The sequence below is a fragment of the Mytilus edulis genome, chromosome 5 (genome assembly GCF_963676685.1).
Source record: "Mytilus edulis chromosome 5, xbMytEdul2.2, whole genome shotgun sequence".
In the NCBI taxonomy this organism is placed as follows: domain Eukaryota; kingdom Metazoa; phylum Mollusca; class Bivalvia; order Mytilida; family Mytilidae; genus Mytilus; species Mytilus edulis.
The window spans coordinates 71,797,728-71,825,013 of record NC_092348.1 but is presented as its reverse complement, the minus strand read 5'-3'; the positions used below and the strand labels follow the sequence as shown (position 1 = coordinate 71,825,013).

The 27,286-nt window shown below is 30.5% G+C and overlaps 3 protein-coding genes across 4 annotated transcripts; 2 read left to right on the top strand and 1 right to left on the bottom strand.

The window, feature by feature from the left end:
* The first annotated feature begins 447 nt into the window (after nucleotides 1-447).
* LOC139524382 (uncharacterized) lies at nucleotides 448-4,495 on the top strand. Its single transcript, XM_071319151.1, has 5 exons — nucleotides 448-1,650; nucleotides 2,390-2,542; nucleotides 2,856-3,024; nucleotides 3,404-3,512; nucleotides 3,915-4,495. The coding sequence occupies exons 1-5, from the start codon at nucleotides 546-548 to the stop codon at nucleotides 4,452-4,454; spliced, it is 2,076 nt and encodes a 691-aa protein (XP_071175252.1). The 5' UTR covers nucleotides 448-545; the 3' UTR covers nucleotides 4,455-4,495.
* Nucleotides 4,496-10,010: 5,515 nt separating this feature from the next.
* Nucleotides 10,011-11,488, bottom strand: LOC139525226 (uncharacterized). The gene is made up of 2 exons (XM_071320418.1): nucleotides 11,458-11,488; nucleotides 10,011-10,588 (listed from the first exon to the last, which is right to left on the bottom strand). The coding sequence occupies exons 1-2, from the start codon at nucleotides 11,486-11,488 to the stop codon at nucleotides 10,011-10,013; spliced, it is 609 nt and encodes a 202-aa protein (XP_071176519.1).
* Nucleotides 11,489-21,315: 9,827 nt separating this feature from the next.
* On the top strand, nucleotides 21,316-26,453 carry LOC139524381 (uncharacterized). 2 transcript variants are annotated; one of them, XM_071319148.1, is made up of 5 exons: nucleotides 21,316-21,388; nucleotides 23,854-24,170; nucleotides 24,366-24,419; nucleotides 24,651-24,725; nucleotides 25,164-26,453. In XM_071319148.1, the coding sequence occupies exons 2-5, from the start codon at nucleotides 23,873-23,875 to the stop codon at nucleotides 25,880-25,882; spliced, it is 1,146 nt and encodes a 381-aa protein (XP_071175249.1). In that variant the 5' UTR covers nucleotides 21,316-21,388; nucleotides 23,854-23,872; the 3' UTR covers nucleotides 25,883-26,453. The 2 variants fall into 2 exon arrangements, with proteins under 2 accessions (XP_071175249.1, XP_071175251.1); XM_071319150.1 differs by lacking the exon at nucleotides 21,316-21,388 and adding an exon at nucleotides 23,484-23,588.
* The last annotated feature ends 833 nt before the right edge of the window (nucleotides 26,454-27,286 follow it).

Sequence of the window (27,286 nt, the reverse complement as noted above, 5' to 3'; positions counted from 1 at the left end):
ACTATAGTACATATTTTTTAACATAAAAGTTCTCTGAGACATGTCTGAGACAGAAAAAAAAATTGAGGTTACTAACCTTTCAAGTTTTGGGTCAACTTTACGAAGACAGAATTACGGAGAATAAATTAAAATTGAACTCTTAAATATCACAAATTTGTAGATAGATAAAAATGGGTGAAAAGTAAAATCACAAAATAATACCGAAATTTCAAAACGGAAAGTTCCTAATCAAAATCAAAAAGTCAAACACACCATAACTTTTACTATCTCTATTGTTTAATTCTGTATGATAATTCGGAAAGTTTATATGTGTTTCACATGGTGGTCATACTAATTCGGCTTTTGGAGATCATAACTTGTGTTTGCTTTCATCCATATATCTGTGATGGTATTATCCATATGGCTGTATTTTTGTTTCATGTATGCAATCATCTGTGAACGCATATTAAAATGTAAACACGAAAGACAAAATATATTTTGTACATACTTTAAAGATGAAATTTACAAGTAAGGCAAATTAATGGAGGGTAAAACGATATAATAATATGGCAAGTCAAAGTAGCGTTTTCTCTAACGCAAGTACTGTACCGCTGGATTTGATTGATGAACAAGATGAAGATTTCGTCAACGAAATTGAAGAAGTCGATAGAATTTTTTTTGGGAATGTAGAAATAAATGAAATCAATGAACATGACTTTAACACAAACGATGATGATGACACAGATAATGACGAGTCTGATAAAGAAAATACAGAGACTTGTCAGATAGCTTTCAGTGATTTAGACATAAATGAATCTGTCAAAGAAAAACAATTTCTCGAAAACACTTGCAAATGTGAAAAACTATACAATAAAGTACCATGCAGCACTATTGTTAACCATGAAGTATTGTCTGAATATAGATATAGTTGTTTAGAAATGGACAAAAATGAGCTTGACATGATAATAAAAGTTCAACTGTTTGCACACCGAAACAATGATTCAAATGTTGATGCCAAAAAACATAAAAGCAAAGAAAGAGAAAGAATAAATCAGCAGTATTATTTTAATGGCCACCAGATATGCAGAAAGACTTTTTTATTTGCACATGCAATTGGAAAATCTCAGCTAGATTCTATATCCAAATCATTGGAAAAAGAAGGTTTAAAACCCAGGACTCATGGAAACACTGGTAAACCCCCTAAGCATGCTTTGGCCATAACTGATATCCAGAGAGTGAAGCATTTTATTCAGGAATATGGTGTAAAATTTGGAGTCCCCTTGCCTGGTCGTTTGCCAAATCACAAAGACTTAAAGGTGACTTTACTGCCTTCAGATAAAACTAAAGCTGACATACATCAAATATATCAAGAAGCTGCATCTTCACTTAACTACAGGACAATAAGTTTATCTGAGTTTAAGAAGTTGTGGTTAGAGCAGTGTCCACAAATAGTCCTCATGAAACCAGCAACAGATTTATGTTCAGCTTGTCAAAGCTTTACTGTCAGTTTAAGTAACACAGGAAATATGACAGAAGAAGACAAGACAATTTTGTTACAAAACTATGGTGTACATGTTGAAAAGGCTAAGAAACAGAGAGACTATTACAGAGATCAATGCCAAGAAAGCAAGGAGAATTATACTCAGTTACCAGACAATCAAAGAAACAGAGGTAAGTACATTAAAGTTATATATAGTAATTGTTAAAAAGCATACATTTACATTTTTACAAGTACAAATGTACATGCATGTAAATTTACATTGTGAGGATTATAATGTCATGAATGAACAAATCCTAATTGTGAACAACATGTTATAGTAGTCATGCTTATATTTAATTAAAGTGTAATATGATATGAGCATGTACAAATGTATATATACTGTACACATACATATTTGCATAAAAGCATATTACATTTGTTTATACAGTAATACATGTGTATATATATACAATTTATTTGAAAATAGGAAAATGTGGTATGATTGTCAATGAACAGGTACAAAATGTACATTGAATAAACATTTTCATGCCAATAAATAATTTTGTGTAAAATTTTCAATTTCATTCACATACATGCATGCTTAACATGTTTATAATTTGTACCTTACATGTACATTGGTGTATTACAAATGCATGTTATTATTTAAGGCACATTCAAGTTTTGAGTTGTATCTGTGAACATTTTTCAAAGTATTAATAATTTGAGACTGATTTGGTGATGCATACATGTATCAGCCAGTTGATGCATTATAAACTATGGCAAATACCACATTTGCATTCCTTGTTGAATTGCATTCATAAACAAAAACACACAAAAAACTTATACATTTTTTAATAATTAAAGCTGTATGCATGTATATTATTTGTGGTTTATTGTACATTATTTTGATTGTTACACATTATGTTTCAGGTCAACCACCACTTTCATTTGAAGGAAGCATGCATTACAGCTTTGATTATGCACAACAAATACACTATCCACACTATGCACAACAAGTGGGTCCATTGTTTTTCAAAACTCCAAGGAAATGTCAATGTTTTGGTGTCTGTGCAGAAGGTTCAGGTAAATATTATGCTACATTTTTGCTTTTATATTCCTTAGTGAATAAATGTTAGTACAATGCAGTCAGCAGATGTTAAAAATATAGACATACATGTACTGTATGTGTTGTTTGCACTTTTATAAGACATGCATCTTATGTTTTTACCATTACTTTGGTTGAACAGTAATTTTTGTACAGTTACTATAGTATGTTAGTTTGATCTTTTTTTGTGTATATAATTTAAGTGTGAGACAACTCTTCACAAGAGACCAAATTACACAGAAATTAACATTGTGTAAACATAATTATGACATTTATTCATTGACCTTTTAGGATCACAGATATTTTACCTTGTTGATGAAAGTGAAGAGACTGGAAAGGGTGCAAATAGTGTAATTAGCATGCTACACCACCATTTTGAATATAAGTCATATGGGGAAACAACAGTCAAACTTCACATGGACAACTGTACAGGGCAGAACAAGAATAACTTTGTAATTTGGTATGTTTTATTTCTGTCATAAATACTAAGTGAAAATTTGCAATAAATCTTCATGTTGGTATAAACATGTAATTTTACATGCAAGTACCATATGTGAATGAAAATAGGCTTCTGTAAAATATTAGTGTATTTCCTTTTCCTTTTATGATTCACCACTGAAACTTAAGTTATTTAACTGTACATCTTCAACCAGGATACCAGATAGAATGAATACACATTGAAATTATTCAAATAAATGTCTGTGATTGATTCAAATAAATGAGATTTAATATTTTGTTAGTTTTAATATACAAAAATCTAGATGTTTGTATTGTTATTTAAGTTAAGACTTTATTTGATCATTAACATTACTGTTATTAAGAATATATATTTTTTCAAGGTATGGTATGTGGAGAGTATTGACAGGCAGACACAACAGTGTGGAATTTAGCTGTATGGAAGCTGGACATACAAAATTTCATCCAGACTGGCATTTTGGATTGTGGAAGGTATTCAAAATTATTATACATGTACGTGTATGTGTCAAGAACTATAATAAAAAAAATACATTATAAAGAAAGTATTGAAGTAATGCATTAATTTCATCACTTTATACTTCATCAATAAGAACTATCATGGTTTCATATTTATCACACTTGATTCAAGTGACTTGGATATTCATACTTGTTTTAAGAACTTACATTGACTTTTAATTTAACATGTCATATCAAACATTAAGCCCTTTGCATCACATAGAACATTTGTCTTAAACAAAGAAGATTAAAAATAGGGAATAGTCAAACTTGGTCAAACTTGTAAGAACATGTTTTGCAAGTTGCCATTTTAGTGTTCTCTGGTACAATTCTGGCAAACAAAACTTGATATTTAATTTACATTTTGTTCTTTTTAAGGTGAAATGGAGACATTATTCAGCAGAAACCTTACAGGAAATAGCCAAATCTGTTACAGATTCCTCAAGGAATAACCATAATATAGCACAACTTGTTGATGACGAAGATTGCCCTGTTAAATTTTTCGACTGGAAATTATATTTAAAGCAATTTTTTAAACAGTTACCAGCACTAACAACATATCATCACTTTCGGATGATGAAGGAATCACCAGGAGTAGTTTTTGTTAGGGAGTATTGTGACAATGATGAAAAACAGTTTCGGTTGTTAAAAAATAGAGTTGTAATTAACCCATTATCTGAACCAACAGAATTGCCAAAAAAGGGGTTAGACGCAATGCGTCAGTGGTACTTGTATCAAGAGATTAGGCTACTCTGTTATGGCAGCAAAGACATTACGTGCCCCAAACCCACTATACCAAAGCCGGAAATTACAGTTATTGAGGACAGACATAATACAAGAAAATGTGGTTACTGTAAAAAAACTGGACACGAGACAAGTAGAAATGGAAAATTGTTATGTCCACTGAAACCTAAATAAAATGTTTACTAATATAGACAAATTAAAGTACAGTTATCATGTTTTATTTTAAAATTAATACTAATTACTGATTCAAAACATGTACATATATGAACACACATATTTTGAGTGACATACACATTTTAAGTTCTACTTAAAAAGCAAAAAAAAAGTTTTGAGTGAATTTTTTTTTAAAAGTAGATCCATGGTTGCTATGGAAACCGAATGGTTGCTTAATTAAACTGAAATTCACTTATCAATAAATTAAGTTCACTTAAGTTACATTTTGATAATTTGAAAGACTAGAAACAAAAAAAAAACACACAACAATATATGTCAACTTGCAAGGAGAACTAAATAAGATAAACCTTAGAAATATTGCAAAGTGATACTATTTTTACAAAAAATCGCGTTTCACAAAAATGACCATAATTCTATTAATTTTAATAATTCGACCAAAAACACTTTCTGGGTGTTTTGTATCTATGTATACTTCATAAAAATGCAAAAAACTCATTTTGGTCCTGATACCTCCATAAGCCTGAAAATCTCATGGCTGGTCACATTTATGCCCAATTTATGGGCATTATGATATTTGGTCTGTGCGTCCGTCTATTCGTCTGTTCGTCCGTTCGTTCGTGCGTTCGTTATTCCGTCTGTCTCCCGCTTCAGGTTAAAGTGTGTGGTCGAGGTAGTTTTTGATGAAATTGAAGTCCAATCTACTTGAAACCTAGAACACATGTTCCCTATGATATGATCTTTCTAATTTTAATGTCAAATTAGAGATTTCCCCACATTTTCACGGTCCATTGATAATAGAAAATGATAGTGGGGATTGGGCATCTGTGTACATTGGACACATTCTTTTTTCTTTAAGTTTTAGTGTGTTTGTGCTATGCATATGAGCAGAAGGCATAGAAGCAACACCAATGTTTACCAGAGCAAGTATCATGAATTAACAATTCATTATATGTCCCAGATGTCAAGATACAGAACTTTTTTTTCAAACTTAGACTCTTGAGATGAACCTTCGAAAGAGTAGGGAAATGTTAAAAATATTTACTCCCCTCTGTCTCTTCATTTTTCGAAAGAGTAAAACACCTTAGTTGAAAACCCTCTTTTAAAAAATTTCTGATTTATTGTGTATTGATGCAATTTGAATTAAAGTTTAAGATACACACCCTTGTGCTAACAAGGTTTAACAAAATGATTTAAACCAATTGATTAAAAAGTTGATGTCAAATAAAGGATCTATACTAAGAAGGTAAATGAACATGTGTTTAAAGGAAAACGGAAAAGTCATAGAAACTTGCAAGATGTCAAGAGGGTCAGTGCAAGTAAAATGTATCAAAACATACAAAATATTTTATAGAATTAACAACAAAGTCAATGTGCCTCATCCCTCTTTTTAGTTAAATATGGACCATTTTAAGTTTTCATCAACAGAGATTTTTGTTATTACTTATGTACAGCAATTTGATAAAACAATATTCATTTTGATGTCAAATTTAATTCTGGATTACATTCCTAAAACTAAAACACTTGTTGAAACGTTCCATAATTATTTTGTTTGATATCTCACTGCCCAGATTTTAAGTATCACACATGAATATTTTCTGCTATATATTTAGTAATGATACGGTCATTTTATTTGTAAAACCAATTAAGTTATGGTTACTGACACTAAAATTATGATATGCCTCAATACTCACTTGAAACAATAGAAATTTGTAAACAGTTTCCGTTTTAGTTTCAGTTTTTGTAATTTGTTTCAGTATTTCGCGTAAATAGGATTTTGCTATTATTTTGGATAATTTTTTTTTTATTATGATATAAGTCTTTATACATCATTGGCTTTCAAATATTCGGCTTTGAGTGTTCACGATGAAGGTAAATCCAGAAAAAACGCTTCAAAGGCATGCAATTTAAAGCGTGTTGTTTTCAAATTTTAGGAGCATTATTTGGTACTGAAATAATTTAAAGTGCAACATTTATCTCAGTACTAAATAAACTCACATGGCACGATCAGGGAGTCTATTTTTTGTCATTTTAGTATAAGTAGCTAAGGACTTTAATTCATCAACACATCCACGTGCTTGTATTACTATATTACATATACATGATGTATCGTTATTAGTATACATATCCTGTATTTTATAGGTATAGTACTGTCAATTATCATGTGTAGGTGGCAAAAGTACTGGGGAAAATTAAAATATGAATTAATTGTGTGCTTTATATAGGTCAAAAGGATGTGCATAAAACACAAATACTAGATGTCATGACAATACGTTTTGTAATAAAACTTTAAAATGCAACACCCAATAATAAGAAGTTGATATTTATAGATTTTAAAAGATTTTTATTGAGCTTTAATTGAAACTAGATATTCATAGCCGGTATTTAATTTCATGCACTTAGTAAATTCAAGCTGCAAGTAATGATTTTGCTTTTTATTTTGAAGTACTCGTATTGACAACAATACCAGGATTACACAATAAACAAAGGGAAGAGGTAATGAAATAGTATTAAAATTGGAAAAAGTCAATTCTAGAGATTTTTATTATTGTCTCATTTGGTCTCTTGTGAAGATTTGTTTCATTGGCAATCATACCACGTCTTCTTTTTATATATGCATACAATCAGCGATTTATTCAGTTTCCTTACTACTTACTAGAACAAGTATAATCGATTGCATAGACTGTAAATATTAAGAGAATCTAGACGTATTACAACAATTTGTATTCTAACATACTAACAATTAATGACTTTTGTTGCCGCATAGGTCCATTTTAACTTATGACGATTTTGATAGTATAAAAACCATATATTCGTGGTACTTTAAGAACAGACTATTAATAAAAGTTCTAAATTACTACTGCAAAAACTAAAAGGATTTTCTATATTAATTATAATTGTGGAAATAACACAAACAACAAATAATTTCAACATCTAGGAAATCCCCTACTGATGAATACGAATAACACAGACCACCAAGTTTACATATGATATGTTTAACACCTCACAGCCACAATGCCGTTTCGTTTTAGCGATTGATTACATAAAAAAAAATGCCACCTTTGAATACCGTTTTAAGTTCTCTCCCTATTTCATGAGGCTCATTAGTTTCTGATTAATGCCATTATTTTTCTCCTACATATTTGTTTGTTTTTCAGATTGTAACAAAATGATGGCTGTTTTATGTGTTTGAGCTTTTGGGTTGGCCTTTTTGGATTTTGGAGTTTGGTATTTTTGTTGTTTTACTTCATGCCTCAGCGCATGTTGCTCAATATTTAGTTTCTGTTTACTGTTTAAGAAGCTGTTGTTCGACCTTTCGTTATTTTTTTTAGGCTATGGTTTTGATGTTTTAATTTATGCTTTTTGGTAAGCCTCTTGGTAATTTCCCGCTATTTTAGAAAAGAAAATAAACTCATCATAGATACCAGGATTAAAAATTTATATTTACGCCAGACGCGCGTTTTGTCTACCAAATACTCATCAGTGACGCTCGAATCAAAAAAAGTTTAAAAGGCCAAATAAAGTATGAAGTTGAAGAGCATTGAGGACCAAAAATTCTTAAACGTTTTCCCAAATACAGCTAAGGTAATCTATTCCTGAGGTAGAAAAACCTTAGTATTTCTTAGAATATATTCTTGTTAAATGATATATATTTATATATAAGAGTTTGATTTAATTAACGTAAGTTCATTATAATCAGTTTGAAATTGTTAAATAAATGTAACACCAGTACACTTATTTTAATCTGAAACGGTCATTTGAAGAACACTTAAAGGCTGGAAAATAAAGAATCAATTCTTTTCAGTTTTTAGACTTATCTACTACGGTGTTTTCAGTACTGGTAAGACAATTGCTTGCAGTCGATTCAGATCTGTTCATATGAAAACGAAGATGTGATATAATTGTCAAATGAGACAACTCTCTACAAGAGACCAAATGACATAGAAATTAACAACTATAGGTCACCGTACCGCCTTCAACAATGAACAAAGCCCATACCGAATAGTCAGCTATAATAGTCCCCCTAATCACAAATGTAAAACAATTCAAAAGAGAAAACTAACGGCCTTATTTGTGTACAAAAAATAAAAAAAAAATAAAAAATGTAACACATTAACAAACGACAACCCCTGAATTACAGGCTCAGACTGGTTCGTAAAATTTATTGAGCTGTACACATCAACATCATGCTAAATTTTCTGAAAAGGTACTGAAAAGGCACATCTTTAGTCATGTGAGACAGTATGCTAACTGAGCACACTTCCACAAAAAGAGTGCTTAGTAAAGAGCAGTCCTTTAATTACGGACTTAAAAATTATGGGAAAATAGTTAAAAATTAAAATTCAAAATTGAATGACTTGGATTTTTATAAATAAATTACGGCACGTAAAAACTTTGGATATCAAATAAAAAGTTGCAGTGGTATAAGTTATCTGATGTAAAGATGATTTAAGGTTGCTTTTTCTATTCTTAAATAGAATTAAGTGTTATTAAGAAGACCAATTAAAGGCATATAGCGTACTAGGGCTTCAAGTAAGTAGAGTTCATAGATGTTAATATTTTGAGAGTTGAGCATAACGGATGAAGGTAATTCCAGAAAGTCGCTTCGACCGCTACAAGTTTATAAAGTTTTATTTTCCTTGGTAATTAGAAATCTAAGTGTTTTGATTAAATCCCTGCTTGTGCTCATTGTACTATACATGTTTATTGTTGGGTAAATATTACTTTAGCATGATTACTTGGTCCGTTTCTGTGTGTGTTACATTTTAGTGTTGTGTCGTTGTTCTCCTCTTATATTTAATGCGTTTCCCTCGGTTTTAGTTTGTTACCCCGATTTTGTTTTTTGTTCATGGATTTATGAGTTTTGAACAGCGGTATACTACTGTTGCCTTTATTTAAAGCGGCAGCAGTTATCCGATGTTCGAATTTCGTAAATCTAATAATACAATTCAAGGTTTACAAACAATTACCGAGGAAATCGCATAAACTCCAAATGGTTCTGATGTCTTCATCTAAAATGAGAATGGAAATGGGAAATGTGTCAAAGAGACAACCAACAACCCGACCATAGACAACAGCAGAAGGTCACCAACAGGTCTTCAATGCAGCGAGAAATTCCCGCACCCGGATATTTAGTATTTTGGATATAGTTACTCTATAAATTGCCATGGGCATCTGAACACGGTAACCCGAACATCTACAGTTTAGACTTGAAAGCGTTATACTGATGGCTGTATTGGATATGTAATCACGACGTACAGTCCGATCGGAATTGGATTTTCCTATAGTATCTTTTCATCAAATATAAATGAATTTGTCGAGATTTCAATGTAATGTTGTCATAATTACGTTATTGTTTCAATCTACATTTTCGTTGTGGTAACACGAATCGGTTACAAAAGAATATTAGGGAAGTGTTCTTAAAGCTCTTTGTCGAATCTGATATAAATTGTTGCTTAGGTATGCATTTACAGCCAAAAGGCCAAGATGAAAATAGACAAGGACAACCTAGAAATACAAATTACGTTATTTTGTTTTGTCAAATTTTTATCACCTAAATTAAAACGTTTTTGCTGGCGCCTTTCCAAAGTTACTATTATATACAACGACCGTTTTGTTGACGTCTATGTCAAGCTTACCATTACCTACACCAACTGTTTTGTAACCGTCTTTGTCAAGCTTACCATTACCTACAACAACTGTTTTGTAAGCTTCTTTGTCAAGCTTACCATTACCTACAACAACTGTTTTGTTGACGTCTATGTCAAGCTTACCATAACCTACAACAACTGTTTTGTAAGCTTCTTTGTCAAGCTTACCATTGCCTACAATAACTGTTTTGTAAGCTTCTTTGCCAAGCTTACCATTACCTACAACTGTTTTGTAAGCTTCTTTGCCAAGCTGACCGTAACCTACAAAAACTATTTTGTAAGCTTCTTTGCCAAGCTTACCATAACCTACAACAAATGTTGTGTAAGCTTCATTGCCAAGCTTACCATAACCTACAAAAACTGTTTTGTAAGCTTCTTTGCCAAGCTTACCATAACCTACAACAACTGTTTTGTAAGCTTCTTTGCCAAGCTTACCATAACCTACAACAACTGTTTTGTAAGCTTCTTTGCCAAGCTTACCATAACCTACAACAACTGTTTTGTAAGCTTCTTTGCCAAGCTTACCTTAACCTACAACAACTATTTCATTGGTGTCTTTGTCAAACTAAAGAAGAGGGACGAAAGATAACAAAGGGACGTCCAAACTCATACAACTGCTCTGTTGACGCCTATGTATGTTTTATTTGTATGCTTGTTTGATTTATTTTCGTCATGTGTGTTGCATATCTGTGATGTATGCTAACATAGTTTTGCCTTCTGGGTCCTTATTATTGTCACATGCATCTTTTTTGTCTATTTGGGTTGCTTATCAAATTATATCAAACAAGAATGTGTCCAAAGTACACGGATGCCCCACTCGCACTTTCATTTTCTATTTTCAGTGGACCGTGAAATTGGGGTAAAAAGTCTAATTTGGCTTTATAATTAGAAAGATCATATCATAAGCAACATGCGTACTAAGTTTCAAGTTGCTTGGACTTCAGCTTAATCAAAATCTACATTGACCAAGAACTTTAACCTGAAGCGGGACAGACGGACGAACGGTACGACAGACGAACGGACAGACGAACGGTACGACGAACGAACGAACGAACAGACGGACGCACAGACCAGAAAACATAATGCTCCTCTACTATTGTAGGTGGGGCATAAAAACAGATCTATATACAGTCATACAAGTTGAAGGTTTAGTTATAAATACAACTGGGTTAACCAAGTATTTTCTTCGGAAAATACCTTTACCAAGTTAGAAATATGCCAGTTGTTATCCAATCCATTTGTTGATGATGTTGGATTTGGTGCATTTTTATAGAGTCCACTTTGAAATGTAACTTGGAGTTTGGTATTTTGGTGAGGAAAGTTAATCTAGTGTGTGATAATTGTGGACCAAATACTGGCTTCATATGTTTTTCTCCTATTCGCCATATACCTGATTTGTTGATATATTCGAGTCGTGAATATGCAGGCCATAATAAGTGAATGAGATTTAGCAAACGACAATCAATCTACCAAACTGTATAAAGGTAATTTCGTAAATGAATTCTAGTAAAATTGTTTCCTCACTAAAAGTATTAAAAGCAACATATATGTTTTCTATAAATAATAATAACAATAAAATTCCAATTACAATTTGGTCCTGCAAACGCCCAACACACTACTTTAAATCCTTAGTAGATAAATAATTTAAAAGACATGGAGGTAAAACAATAACTTTTAAGGACATTAAAAATAGAAAAACCCAAAATATTTTGTAAAATATAACCAAATGCACTTTGATATTAGCGTCACTAATGAGTCGTATGTAGACGAAACGCGCGTCTGGCGTATCAAATTGTAAGCGTGGTACCTTTGATAACTATTTGATCTACAGTTATAAAAATCAACTAGATGACATGCAGACAGATTTATTTGGTTTGTCTTTTTAATTGTCTACTATTGTCTTCAAATTTTACTTTTGAATAAAACCTCAGTTTTATAATGAATAAACAATTGTTATAGTTGAATTACGATATAAAATGAATGACTTGTTAAACATCGACAGACGCCATATCAAGAGACTAACAGTCGGTAAAGATCAGATCATTAATGAGTATCAAGTAATTCCATGGTAAGAAATATCCCTACCTAATGCAAATTAAAAGACAAACACGCAAGATAAAGGTTTGGGGAAACCTATAGACTTATGATCAGTAATTTAGAAGTATGACTTACAAATGTTTATATCATACATTAATATTTATAGCATATTGTGTACTGCTGTCATTGTTGTCACGCTAGTGACAGGCGGGGGTGTTGTAGTAAAATGTATTGTATATCAGACTTATAGCTATATTATATAGGTGTGTGTTGACGAGTTCGTCAATTCGAAGTTTGTTTTCATAACAAAGGCTTTACAATGAGTTTGCAGAAAATTCTACAAATAGTAAAGCTGTATCTAGGTGTTTATTTATAAAATGATGTACTATCAGTTTAAAAAAGTAATATTTTGTTCACGTTTTTCTTAATTTCGAAGCATAACACATATATTAAAGGAAACAAATCAATTTTGTTTTGTATAAGGCTTATAAATTGGGGACAAGCCAAGATTTACCGAGCGCTTCAGCAGTTTCGTACCGAATGCAAACAAGTTGAAATTGTACTGACATGGACCTAATTTTGTTTTGATACTGCAGCTTAATTTGCTAACTTAATATTTTATATCATAACACAACTTGTTTTACATCCGTAAGTTAGCCAAATATTCTAAAGAATAGTGACGTTACATGAAATCGACAATGCATGACATATCCCTTTGTTACTATATTTGGTAGCTTTAACAACCCGAAGTATTCTATCTGCAGCATACCATAGTAAACGAATTATACGTTATAAACAATCAAACACTAAGTCAGACATATGACAGTTGTTTTCCTTTCATTTGATGTGTGAGAGTTTTGATTGTGCCATTTGATAAAGAACTTTCTGCTTATAACTTTCCTTGGAGTTAGTTAGTTTTGCTATTTTCGTTTTATTTGTAATTATCTCTTTTATTATAATTGTTGGTGATAACTATTAAGTTTGTAGTTAGGTGGTCGGAAAATTATTCCAGAAGAAATTTTTTTTCATATAAAAGTGTGTTTTTTATAAGGACATCCAGTTCATTTGTTAATTTCGTTTCCAAAAAATAACCTTTCTGGTCTGAGGGATGATAATATACGTTATCAAGCAACCACGTAATTAGTTAAATGAACATTTAAATGCATTATATTTACGTAGTCTTGTAAATCACTTGTATGTGTAACATTTTTAATTTATTATAAGTATGTCAAAAACAATGACAAGTCAAACTCTAATTAAAAGTACATGTTGGAACCATTTTGACATCTTACAACAGTTAGTACACAAGTCCTAACCTAAATGTGGTTGCGATTTCAGTTTCTTCAATACAACAAATTGATATCGTAAAAGTACAAACAGATCGTACAATTTATCACAAAATCAAAAGTCCATTTTACCTTATTTTAATCGTGATATCATGCATGTTTGAATTCATAAGACGCCCGTATTAATCTCATGTATTGCTTCGTGTTCAGAATTCAATACTTCATTGAATTCGTTTTTACGAAATGAGAAATTTCGCTCAGCTTAAATTGGATGATTTCTTTTCTTTTTTTTTTTATTTTGAAGGCTTCCATTTCGGTGCAATTGATGTTTCTAAAAAAGAAAGAAAGTAAAATAATGTTGATAAGGTTTCTTTTGTGAAACATTTTAGAAATCGAATTAATAAGGCAATAAAAATTCATTCAAACAATTAGAAATCTGTGTTCAAAATGAATTTTCTCAGATGATCATCATTTGATACGCAGCACAGTTTAAAATCTAATATGATAATCTTCTTGATGTACCGTTTAAACTAAGGCTTAAAGGTTTTGTATAAGGTGTGGATTGGTGTATTGTGCCTTACCTAACCCTTTTATACCTAGTAGTTGTCTTCTTATTGCTGCATATAGAGCTGGATTTAATCATCCAGAAGCATTTTGTAATTACTACAGTGTTTGTCAAATCCTGCAACAATATTATATCGAGGAAGAACAATATTAGCTTTAAAGGAAACAAACGTTCTCTTGTTGCATTCACTGAAGTGATGAAAGCATTTTATAGATATTTGGAGTTTTTGCTTGTATTGTTTTATATTATTAGAAAATGACAATTTTTTCCATTGTAAATGTCAATTATTTTATAAAACTCATCATTGTTCCAAATTTTCACAAAGACAATAATTTTGATCATTTCAAAAAATGTCATATCCTTAGAGGGCGGTCACTTTTCATAGACGCCATATAAACTTTTCTTAAATCTTTACATAATCTGTATCAATTTTGATAATTCAAGTTCTGCATTGAAAGATCACGATATGTTATGTTTCTAAAAGATAAAATATCTAGCTGAATTATATTTTTAAAAATGTAAACAATAATTTATAGATTGCGTGCATCTGTTTATTTTTGTGTGTGGATTTACATGCACGAGGAACGATCAGGTTCATGTGCCGTGTGTGTTTAGGGAATTGTTAAATAAAAAGGATATTCTACAAACGATACAAAATATGCCTGTATTTGTAATTGATTATTCACCTAATCTTGCATTTATTAAAAGAAAAATGAAATCATTAAGTTTTTTTTTCAATTCTGGACATCTCCAACTGGAATTCGCTATGTTTAAAATCAATTTAAGTATATGAAGCCTTTGCAAATTCATTTATGAAATGTGTCACCGGTGAATGTGTAGCTGTTTCCGAAAAAAATATGTTGAGTTACAGTTAGTGTTAGGTCTCCAAAACTGTATTTTGTCATCAAATGCATACATTTACATAACATCATTTGACTGCATACACAGTGATTTAAATTGATAAATATGTGTTACCATTATAAGTTGTTTAATTAAAGTACTAAACTAAATACCCGGTATATGCATATTGTTAATGGAAAATCATATTTTGACATTAATTATGAAATTTCAATTAAATGTTATCTTTAAATATCTACACTCTGAAATCATAACCTTAATAACAGATATATGGTATTTAATGTGTCATGCGGTTTTCATTTAAACATTAAGTGACTATTTTCATCGTTTACAAACTACAGCATGTACCCGTTTAACAGATAGAAACCTCAACAATTTATTTACAAGTAGATTTTATCGTACATAGATCTGAATTGTTGAGGTGATGAAGTACAATTATAAATATGTCTGAGATTTCGAATATTTAACCTCGATTTGGATTCATTCAGTTGACATTGAAAATGCACCGATGATGAATTGCATGAGAAGGCAAAAGGGGTTTCAATAAAAATAGACAAACTAAGAGTGATCTAATATTTGTCTTGAGCAAAATATATTGTATTGCTAAACAAAAGAATAGACCCAAACTAGTCAAACTAAGATTGTATTTGCCTTAGATAGAAATTAATCACCAGAACAACATTGCATGGAAATAATTGAATGTATTGTTATACAATTTATTTTGAAGACAGAGTCAGAAACAGAGACAGACAGACAAAATATTTCATTATAGTGTTGCATACCAATGTAAACCAATAGCATACAGTAATAACTAAAGAATATAAATGAATTTTATTTTTAAAAAAACATGGTATCTAGCCAAAATCGAATTATGAGTAATTTAAAATTGAATACTTCAGTAACATGCACATACAATATATCTATAAAGCTTATTTGATAAATGAACTTACTATTTACAATATTTTATTGATAGTATACATTGTTATAACCATTTAAAAGTTGTATGTAAACTGTATTCTGAATACTGCAAACGTAGTCTAATTATTTTGACATGGTTTAAACTCTAGATTCATAATGTTACATAAATAATTGCTAAAAACACAATTAATATGTAATTCCTTATTGATGATAACTGATGTACAAGCAGAGAATGGTACAACATCAATTTAGCAAGGTCGTTTTTGTATATTGTTATATATAACAACATTATTTTGTAAATAAGGTCCACTTACATTATACGATTATATATGCAGCATTTGAAAGCCTCGTAAGTATGGAGTATATCATTGGTGTATAAGGACTTTTATATCTAAGGGTGAATACTGCTACTACAAATTTGATATAATTATATACGACAACTTTTTTCAATCTTGATTGTGAACGTTTTTGTTTACTCTTTTCTAGATACATAAATTTTCTTTTGAGGATTTTTATGTTACGTGTAGTAGTCTTTACAAATAGAAAACGTCTTATTATTGATCCCAGTAGCGTATTTAAAATATCGTGATTTTTTTCTAGGAGGCATCCAAAAACTTATAATAATTACAATAATGGTAGCAATAATAATTATAACAGTAATAATGATAATAATTTTATTCATTATAATAATACAAACAGTCAAATTAATGCATGTGTCTGTCACGCGACCGTCATACAAGTGAGAGGTTTAGATTGCTTTAAAAAAAAAGGTTTAATTCACCATTTTCTACGTACGAAAATGCATGTTCCAAGTCAGGAATATAACAGTTGTTATACATTCGTATGATGTGTTTTAAACCTTTGATTTTGCAATTTTAATAGTGATTTTCCGTTTTTCATTCTCCTTGCAGTTTAGTATTATATTGATTTTAAATTTTTTTTGTACATCTGAGTCATTTTGATATATATTCCATAACTGATAGACGGCTAGTCCCTTTTCTGAATCACCAACAACCTATTATATTATCATTTTAAATCTTTGATGAATTATTTAATAATATTTAAGAGTTTATATCTTGATCAAAGTTGATTATATCTTAAAATTGGTGATTATCGGTGTCACCTCATGTAGTTTTATTGTCAAACACCAGCCATTTTATTATTAAGAGATAAATTGTTATAGGAAGAAAATTTTTAGACGTTATGAAATAATGTACTAAATATGGTTTATTTTCTTTAAAAACGTAAAAGGGTTTTTATTATGCTATAGAAACATTAATGTGAAGGTTCCATATTTGACAAAATGTTTCATGTGCGAGACATAAAATAAGATGATTTTTTTCTAAAAACTAAGAACAAAAATATCTCCAATGTAAATTTAAAAAGGGAAGTCCATAAAAATTAAACATTAATCGCTATGTATATAGCATTGTCCTTTGTTGCACTTCAGTGCTTCTGTTGTTTCGTTGTTTTCCTTTTATAGTTGATGTGTTTTCCCCGGATTTAGCTTGTAACCGGGATGTGTTTTCTATCAATCGATTTATGACTTTTGAACAGCGGTATAATACTGTTGGCTTTATTAGTGCGGCACATGCGTGCTACAGGCAATTACAGAAGAAATTGGTGGCTTAAACCTGGTTTTAAAGCTAGTGTATTTTCCCACTTGTATGACAGTTGTGTATAGTTCCTTTATATCGAAACATTGAATGAGCAACCAAACATACATAGAAGATTAATGTGGTGAATCGATAATTAGATCAAACAGCCAATAATAGTGTAAACATTCACCATAGACATACAACACAACTGACGTAAAAACAAACACACAAATAAATCTTACAAAGACGACAACAAAAAGCTCAGACAAAAAGGGTTTTCGTAGTTAAAATAGTAAATTTGCCAGTGTGTCTAGATATCGCAGTTTAAAACACAACCAGATTTAACTGGTTTGGAAACATTTGGAAAAGAAACTGTGACGCCCCAAAATAATTTGACTCTTAATTTTGCATTCCTTATCTATTTGAATTAAAATCAGATACCGTCTCTCTATTTGGAACGTGGCTATAGTTTTTTCAGGGTAGTGATGACTGAACCAATATTTTAAATATACATAATAAATCGAGAAAAAGATTTAATTTGTAAAATACAGGAAACAATCTCTTGCTTTCTCGGAATTTTTCGTCAACAAGTTCTAAGCTGCTTTTATTTTAGTGTCTACTATTTATTTTTAAAGAGTAGAACACTCATCATATTACATCTTCGTAAGAGTTAATTGATTTTGATTAAATATGTAGTTTCTGATGACACTTCATAAATGTCTAGAAAAACTTAGCTGCTTTGATTGCAAATTTCTGATCACTTTTTATTTATTTAAACTATTGACATAGCTTTCCTGTTACTCAGACTCAATATAAAGTTTTATATCCATTTTATCAGCTGTATAAAAATAAATCATTTTTGACGACAGGAACAGCACTGAAGCATTTCAGATTTGATATTCTGTATGTGGTGTATTATATATTTTTTTATCAAATTAATAATTTCATGGTTATAGATTATATGAATTTTTTTATGATAATTAACAACTTTAACAAATTAACAACTGTGCACAAATTGAAGTTGTAAAATTTACATGTAAGTTTGACAAATTACATGCATAAATTGTATATTTTGTGTTCTTTGATGTTATATATTAACAAAGGGTGTTACCAAACATTGAAATGAAAAAATTCTAAATTTTGTACTTTAATTTAACAGGTGATCATTTGCATACTTTTGAACATTATTGTACCATTGTTAGTATTACAAGTTTATGAGTGTATGACCTAATATGATTATGGTCTCAACATTTAATCATTCAACCACAATCAAAACAGATAGTATGTATCATGATGCGTGCTCCAACAGACCCGATCTGAAAACATTCATCGACTGACAAACTACCCGCCATATCCAAGCGCGCCACAAATATTTTTTAAAAATAAAAGGGAAATCACCGATATGAAACGAAGGGCGTCTAACAGAAATGATAACTGTTTAAGGTAGATAGGTACGGAATTTGAGATAGTTGTGAAAAGTTTTAAATACCCGTATTATCGTTAGGGATTACATTGATTCAACCGATATAAAAGTTGACAATCTGCAAACAGTACTTATGCTCTTGTATCTTTTATATGTCTGTTTATTTTCGTCCATATATCTTAACTGATTTCGTACGTCACAAAATATGATAGTTGTCCCTTGTGTTGACCTTTTATATGTTGACACCGACTTACGCAAATGGTAAAACCAAGGTCTATAACATTTCATCTGAAATAAAACAGAATCTACATTATTGAAGTCTTTAATATCTCCAAAAATAATCATACATTAAATATGTTTTTCTTTAATATGCAGCTCCGGAAACTTCAGCATAATCTTTCCATTATTCAAATATGTTTATTTGTACAAGTATATAATTTTGCAATAAATCATATTCCTCTGTCTTATTATATAATGTATAGTCGTTTGGGACTTACGTAGGTTTATTTTGTAGCTGAATAATTCAAGTGTTAGGCATTACCCATAAAGAAAAATCAAACGTAAGCAAAACTTGCTGCATGTTCCAGATATGTATTTACCTAGTGCATTACACTTGGCGTAAGAGCTTTTAGTTTTCGCGACGAAAGAGAGAGAGAACATACGTGCGTGAACATTAAGAAAGGCATGTCATTTGTTATCAATAAACTAAACTTGACTCCAAACTGTATCATTAATGCCAATTTGTGTTTTCTTTTCGTGTCGGTTTCTTGCCTTTTGTGTGTTTACATGATACTTAAAGCTTAACATTTTAATCATAAAAAGGGGCGAATACGTAGCTTTAGTCCTTGGTATAATTATTACAAATAAGAAAGACGTACTATTTCTCTTACTGTGTCATTGCTTTTCACACAAAACTATTAGTTAATGCACCTTTTCTGAGCATCATTTTTTTCTTCTTTCTGCAGTGATGTTTTCCAAATTATTTGTGCTAAATGCGTGATGGGTAAGAGCTGAATCGTCATCTTGAATTATGATTATTTTTAATTATTTTCTCCTCTCGTATTTTTTATTGTTATATATGTTGACAATGTTTTCGGTTTGGTTTGTATCCAAAAACATCATAAGCATGAAGTCTCATAAAAATAAACAAATAATATTTGCATCAAATATATATATAAAAAAATATAACCTATTTTTTCAAAAGAGTAAACTTACCAGTACAAGGCGAAAGATACCAAAGGGACATTCAAACTATTCAGTCGGAAACAAAACTGACAACGTCATGGCAAGAAAAGACAAACAGACAAACAACAGTACAGAAAACACAACATAGAAAACTAAAGACCCTACCAAAATCTGGTTACATACACACAAACGCATGCAAAGGAAAAGTATGTACAACTCTGCAAAACAGCATACGTTGCTACGTGTGGAGAAGGCTGCTTATCCTTTCAGAGCATTTACGATCATCACATGTTTATGGGTGGGGTTCATGGGGTTCGACTTTTATGTTTCAATATTGGGTTTTGTATACCGTTATGTCTCTTCGATCGTTTGCCATTTTTTGCCATTGCATTGTCAGTTTGTTTTCAGCTGATGAGTATGCATACCACTAGGTATCTTTCGCCTTTCTTAAATATAAATAGAAAAATAAAATATACAATAATTTTCAGTGTCTGTTAACTACGTACCAGAAACAACATCATATTATATACGAAAACAAAACAAAATGATTTAATCAGACGAGATTTGTTCCTCGTCGCTAGTCGAAAAATAAAACAGCATGGTTATTCATATTCAGGAGTTACCAAGGGCATGTAGGTGCTAAATGACACTCGACCAAATAAATATATACAAATAACGCTTACACAAATTTACATCATATACAGTATACACACAACATATAAACTATTGTCATCGTGGCTTTTGCAATTTGGAAAGTATTGCAACTAGTCATCCAGATTCGAAAGTCATCAAGGGAAGGCGCTCGACGAACATATAAAAAAGGATGACCATATATATAGCATATTACAATTCAATGCAATATTTATTTGAATTTCGACAAATATGAGAGACTGGTGAAGTTTCAAGACCAACATGTATATTAAGTAATCTTCGTTTCTACTACTGCAGAACTTTAAAAAAAAAAAACAATCATCGCAAAAAAAAGAAACACAAAAAAAAAACATATAAAAAACCGCATTGTCATGTTAAGGAAAAATGTACTAATATCTCTCATAATATGTCTATCTATATTTACAACCAAAATTAATAAGGGAAGGATAGTGTCAATATTTGTGTTTTCTGTCCTATATTCTCTCAAAAGATAAATTAGCCTAAGTGGCAAGAGAAATCATATCTAAGGTATTTAAATCTAATTATACTTACCTACAAACTCAAATATAGACAAGATAACAATCACTGTCCAATCAAAATATCAAAGTTGCGCAGTGGACCATATTATGGTATAGGGTACACTATATTTTATGAATGGTTAACCCGTGGGACGTTGTGACTCATTACTATCACAGGTATTTAAAGACACGTGACGTAGTAAAAAGTTTCATTCATAACATGATAGTTGACAAATACAGAATACAGGTAGGATGTGTTTATAAACAAAATACTTGTGAGATACGAAAACGAAGACATTTAACTAAAATGCACATATACAGTTAACTATGGTTAAAGAACCGTAATTCTATTACGATAGTCTTTTTGCATATAATGGTAGTTTTGTCGACAAATTCTTTTTTCTCGCTTTTTCTTGTTGAATTTATGCCTCATACATGCTTACGTCCATGTGGTTAATGTACGCTCCTATTTAGATTTGGATAATTTCGGGGTCTATACATGACTCAAAATAATTGAGGATAATTTATTTGAAGACAAACTTAGTTTTGCAGTTATGTGCATAGTCTACTTTGTAATTAGAAACTGAATTATTTACACATTAAAACATGCCAAACTATAGTACGGATTGCTGTGCTAAACAACGGTCGAATGTTTTCTGAAGATTTACTGTTTAATAAGTAAAATCGATGAAGGTCTGCAATTCTTACGTTTGAACGTAATCAAATAAGTAGATATGATGAACTTTGTCAACTTTAATATTTCCATATACATTATTTTAATTACTATTTTGTAAACAATGCATTTGCAAGAACAGACTTTTATTATAATGCAGTCTCAACCTCTCAAGGCATTTTGAATATTGTAACTTTAATACTATTTTGGTTTATCTTTTATCTTTGATACGTTGATATAGAATATATAAACCTCTAGTTTTGTATTTTCAATATAAATATCTCCTTAAAAATTGTGTAAGGCATGATGAATATCTTGCAACTTGAATAATGTTTTAGTTCATCTTTAATAAAGATAACACAGTTGCACAGTCAAATGTTGCTACATATATAAAGCCATTGGGGTAAAAATGTGCATTAAATCTAAATAAATATATATTAAACCATTTGGGGTAAAAATGTGCATTATATCTAAATAAATAAATACAAATCAAATCCTCTTGTTTTAAAATGTCTAATAGGAAAATTGAAATGATCCAAATGTGTAAGTATATAAAGTTAACAGTGCATAGTTTAAGGCACATTTATAAAAACAATGTAATCGGACTAACTTTAACGGTAGTACATCTGATAAAACAATGACGGTCCAATATTCAATAACACAGGGTAACAATTATTTATATATTGATAACTAACATTTCAGTGGATAGATATAGGACAGACTATGTAATAGATAACCGAATCTGAAATCGGTGATATACCTTTGGGCTCCTGTACTTCTTCATAAAAATGTATATTTCACTTCCCGATTACAAAACATGATTTCTGTCCTATATATCTAGGACATCTAGTACGAATCCAAAAAATAACCTTTCATATTTTGAGAACTATCTAAGTATAATGTTTTATCTCGAAATAAAACTTCAGCGTTTCAGAAATAATCATAAATAGATTCAATTTAATAGTAATGATTTAACTATGTTGTTGTAGTTTTTTTTATCGTGGGTCTACATAGCATAGTTATAATAATAATTGCTGAGTTTTTCTTATGTTTGTTTTGTATTGCTATAATCAAAATTGTGTTTGAGTTTGTTTTGCAAAAAAGAACCAAATAAATATAATAAGAATAAAAATTATAATAATGATAATAACTATTATGATTTTCCATAATAGAAAACAAGACAGTGGACTGAAAGTCAGAATAAAAAAGGTGGACAAAACGCTATAAACTTCAATTAATTGATTTGTTTAAACTTGATATAGGGACTTTGAGAAGCAGAAATGCTACTGAAAGCAACCACATCCAAGCTTTATTTCAAACTGTATATCTTTTTCGTCATAATGTAGAATATATATATTTGCTACTAGTTTTTTTGATGCGTGATTATAATTCTTAAATTATAAATTTATTTTTTATATTTAATTTTTTCATGTTTATTGCAAAAGGGTCAAAAGAACACAATTAAAATTCCTCTCAGATTACAACAAATACTATAATCAAAACGAAGAATATAAAAAAGTGTCACGGTTTGAAATCAAATTTAGTGAAGGACGGTAGTATACGTTCACATCGATCCATCAAAATTCACACGTTGTTATCTGATTGGCTGATTGCTTTTTGCGGTCATCCAATCAGATTTATGCATATATAATGAGTCAGGAAAAATAAGAATAAAATGAACTTGGGCACCCATCAATGAGTGATTAATTATTGAGCCTCAAGGCAAGCTAGTACAACTAAACATCTTTTATAACAGTTTATCTTGAGATATATGGTAAGATAACTTTGAAAATAAAATGATTGATTTTTTCCTTCTGTTGATTGACATTTCATGTCATATTTATTATTTTTTTATTCAATTTTGCATTAAAATTTAACATTTGGGTTTAAATTTACATTTAATTTTTAAACATGTTATAATCATTTAAATACAAACTTAGTGTAAACTTAGACTCATTTAGTAGCGACGTTTGACAAAATATCAACTTGAAGCTCCATGCAACATTTGTTTTACATAGATTTATTTATTTTTATTTTAGATTTTAAAACTTAATAAAAATGGCATTCATCAATTCATCCCCTGAATGCAGAGGAAGTGATTATAATTTTTTCGGTTTGGAAGAAGAACAAGGATTCGAAGGATTAAATATTGAACAAATTGTGCCTGATTTGGAAAATATTGTGCCAACTTTAGATGTGCAAACTTTATACGAAAACAATAATTCGAAACTGCCGCTTTGTCAAAAGAAGGGAGATAAATGTGATACAGAACAAAGGCGAACATACAGTCCTAGATTAAGTGAAGTTATCGAGTACATCTCAGATCAGTGCACAGATACAGATAGCTCATATACAGGTACATGTTACATTTATCTACATATCTGAATTTCAATTATTATGATAAAATACTTTAAGAATGACATGACATTAACAAATTGCTTTTTAAACATTTTATACAAATTTTATACAGCTACCTTTTAAGGCATTTAAACAATTCATTCTACTTTTCTTCATTTACATGTAGTGATAGTTTGCTTATTTACACTTGCAGATGTATTCCAAGAAATAAAAGAAAACAGCTCGACAAATATTCAGGATTTCAAAGGTAGGTTAAATTAATCCACTTTTACAATTTGAGTTTCTCTAGTAATTTTGTAATTTGTCTTATTTGGTTTCAATATTTTATCTCAAAAGAATTAAGATAACATGTAACTGAAATTGAACATGATCCATCTTAAATATAGAATCGTTAAAATTCTAAACTTTAAATATTATTTTGAAAAAATGAATTCATAAAATACAACTTGATTCACTTGTTTGATATTTGTTTTTACAGAGACAGTCAATGCTGTTGACGAGAAAGAAACTATGTTTAAGATATATTTGAAGAAGTTGATGAATCACATTAATTGTAAGTATTTCATGCACCTTTACTAACAAAGTATACTGTATACAGTTATAACTGAATAAACTGAAGTGAAGTCAAATTGCCATCAGAAAGTATATGTCCCATTTTACCCGAGCACTTTACATTACACACGGAAATTACACACGGAAATTTGAAAATAAGGGATTTATTTTAACACTTCAACACGACCTGAATAAAAGAAACAGATAATGGCTATATGTACATTGTTTTTATGTAAATATTTCATTTAAGAAAGAAGACTATGTACAAGAATGTTAATGCAATCATTAACAAACATGCACAAACATCAGCTATCAACTTTGCCTTTAAAAATGTCTTAAAAAAAGAATAGACATGTTTATTAACGATGTTCATATGCAATTTATAGCAAAATCCAATTAATTTTCTTTTAAATTATAATAATTATTTTCTTGCTTACAGGTGGAGGTCAGATAAAACTCTGGCAGTTTTTATTGGAACTGCTAACTGATGACGAATGTGTTGACTGTATCCGATGGGAAGGTACTGACGGAGAGTTCCGAATGGTAGATCCAGATGCGGTTGCTAGACGATGGGGACAACGTAAAAACAAACCAACAATGAGCTACGACAACATGAGTAGAGCATTGAGATTTTATTATGATAAATTCATATTGAACAAAGTGTCCGGAAAACGTCATACTTATAGGTTTAACTTTGGTGCTATTATGCAGATGATGAAATCATCCTCTACTCAAGGTCAAACAGACTTTTATGGTTTGATCAACGCGTACGGTGCTTCACAATCAAACAAAACATTACAGTGCTTGCAGACGAGAACGTCTTTCGAACAGAATCCAGTGTGCAACAGGACCGAAAATGTTTTTGCAATTAAAACTGAGCCTCAGGACAATTATAAAAGTTGTGCTTACAGTAATGCAATGGTGCTAAACAATTTATCGTATCAAGAACAAGTACTACCGTATCAGTATTTATCAAACAATTTCGATTCGTATCCAGAACTGCAATATGACGATGTGTCTGCGTATAAAATAGACTTAGAACGAGAGAAAATGTCTCAATTGTACTGTCAACCACGATACCAACCATACCGCCGTCAACCCAACAACACAGCACATAGAGCGAGCAGTTATATCAACGATGGCTACCTTATTTGTTGACTTTCGAAGTTACTTTCTCCATGAACAATTTTCTTTACGGGATCTTTAACATAAAAGTATACAGCCATGCTGTTTTATATAACCAAGACTTTACAAAGTACGAGAGTATGTAGAGGTAATGTGTACTTGTGTGTGAGTGTTTGAAAGTATGAAATGAAAACTGTGTGAAACAATTACCCAAGATGCCAGTCATTATATTGAATTCGGTCTTAGACCGTTAACTTACATTTTTTTCTGTGCTTCATTATTTCTTCATGATTCAAGAATAATTGAAAAGTTGCAAGTTATCCCCCTTCATTATTTGTTTTCATGTTGGATACCAGTTTTTAAGGTATTTTTGTTTTTACCATTTTGTTACCATCGCTTATTTATATCATTTAATGACAATATTTATTTATTCTATTTTTGTTACTGTACAGAATTTGTAGTAATTTATTTTGTTGGACCGGGCGCTGGTCGCCATTTTATGGTTCATTAGTTTGAGAAATCCTCTGTGTATATTTTTATAAATATTTTCTTATTGTGGTCTGTGACCAGCTTGTAACAAGAGAAAAATAAAACATGAAAAGAATACTTTGTCTGTGGTTACTTTGATTTGAAAAGAAAATGAAAACAAGCTTTACAAAGTGTTTATTAGTCATAGAAACGAACAAATAGGAAAACAACTTATCATCATGGATGACACACACATTTTAATCTCCTTTAAACTGATGGTCTATATACATTGGAACAACCGGTGGCTTGTTTCTTTTTCTGCTATTTGGTTGGGTTGCTGTCTCTTTGGTACATTTCATGCTCCATTTTCTATTCTATACAAGCTAAAGCGGCTATTGTACCTGCTATGAAGTTTGAATTAAAGGTTTCAAAGATCATATATATATATAGAAACTAAACACACTCATACAAATCATATTATCTGTCAAAAATGATACATTGAACTGAAAAAAACATATTAATAAATATTCAGAATAATATACAACATAAAAATAATGAGATGTGGTATGATTGAAGAGGAGACAACTATCAACCAAAGATAAAATAATATGGAGGAAGCAATTGTTTTTCTTTTTAAAAGATCCACAAATACTCAAAACTCTCTGTTTTTATGTGAATATTTCAAAGATGCTGTTGTATCAAATATTTTCACAAAAATCTGTTAAGAACAAGATTTAGTATTACTGGACGTACACAAATAAGAACGAAGATGTGTACTGACGATCAAGAAAACACGATTTCGAACAGTAAACACATAAACATTAAATTTTTGGGCAATACAAACTCCCAGTGAAATAGTGTTATCATGTACCCTAAGGGATAAAAATGTGACGCTTGTAGTACTGACTCGTGACCATGGTAGTACACGAGTCTTTGAAATAGGTCAAAATTCGTAAAAGAAATGTTGAA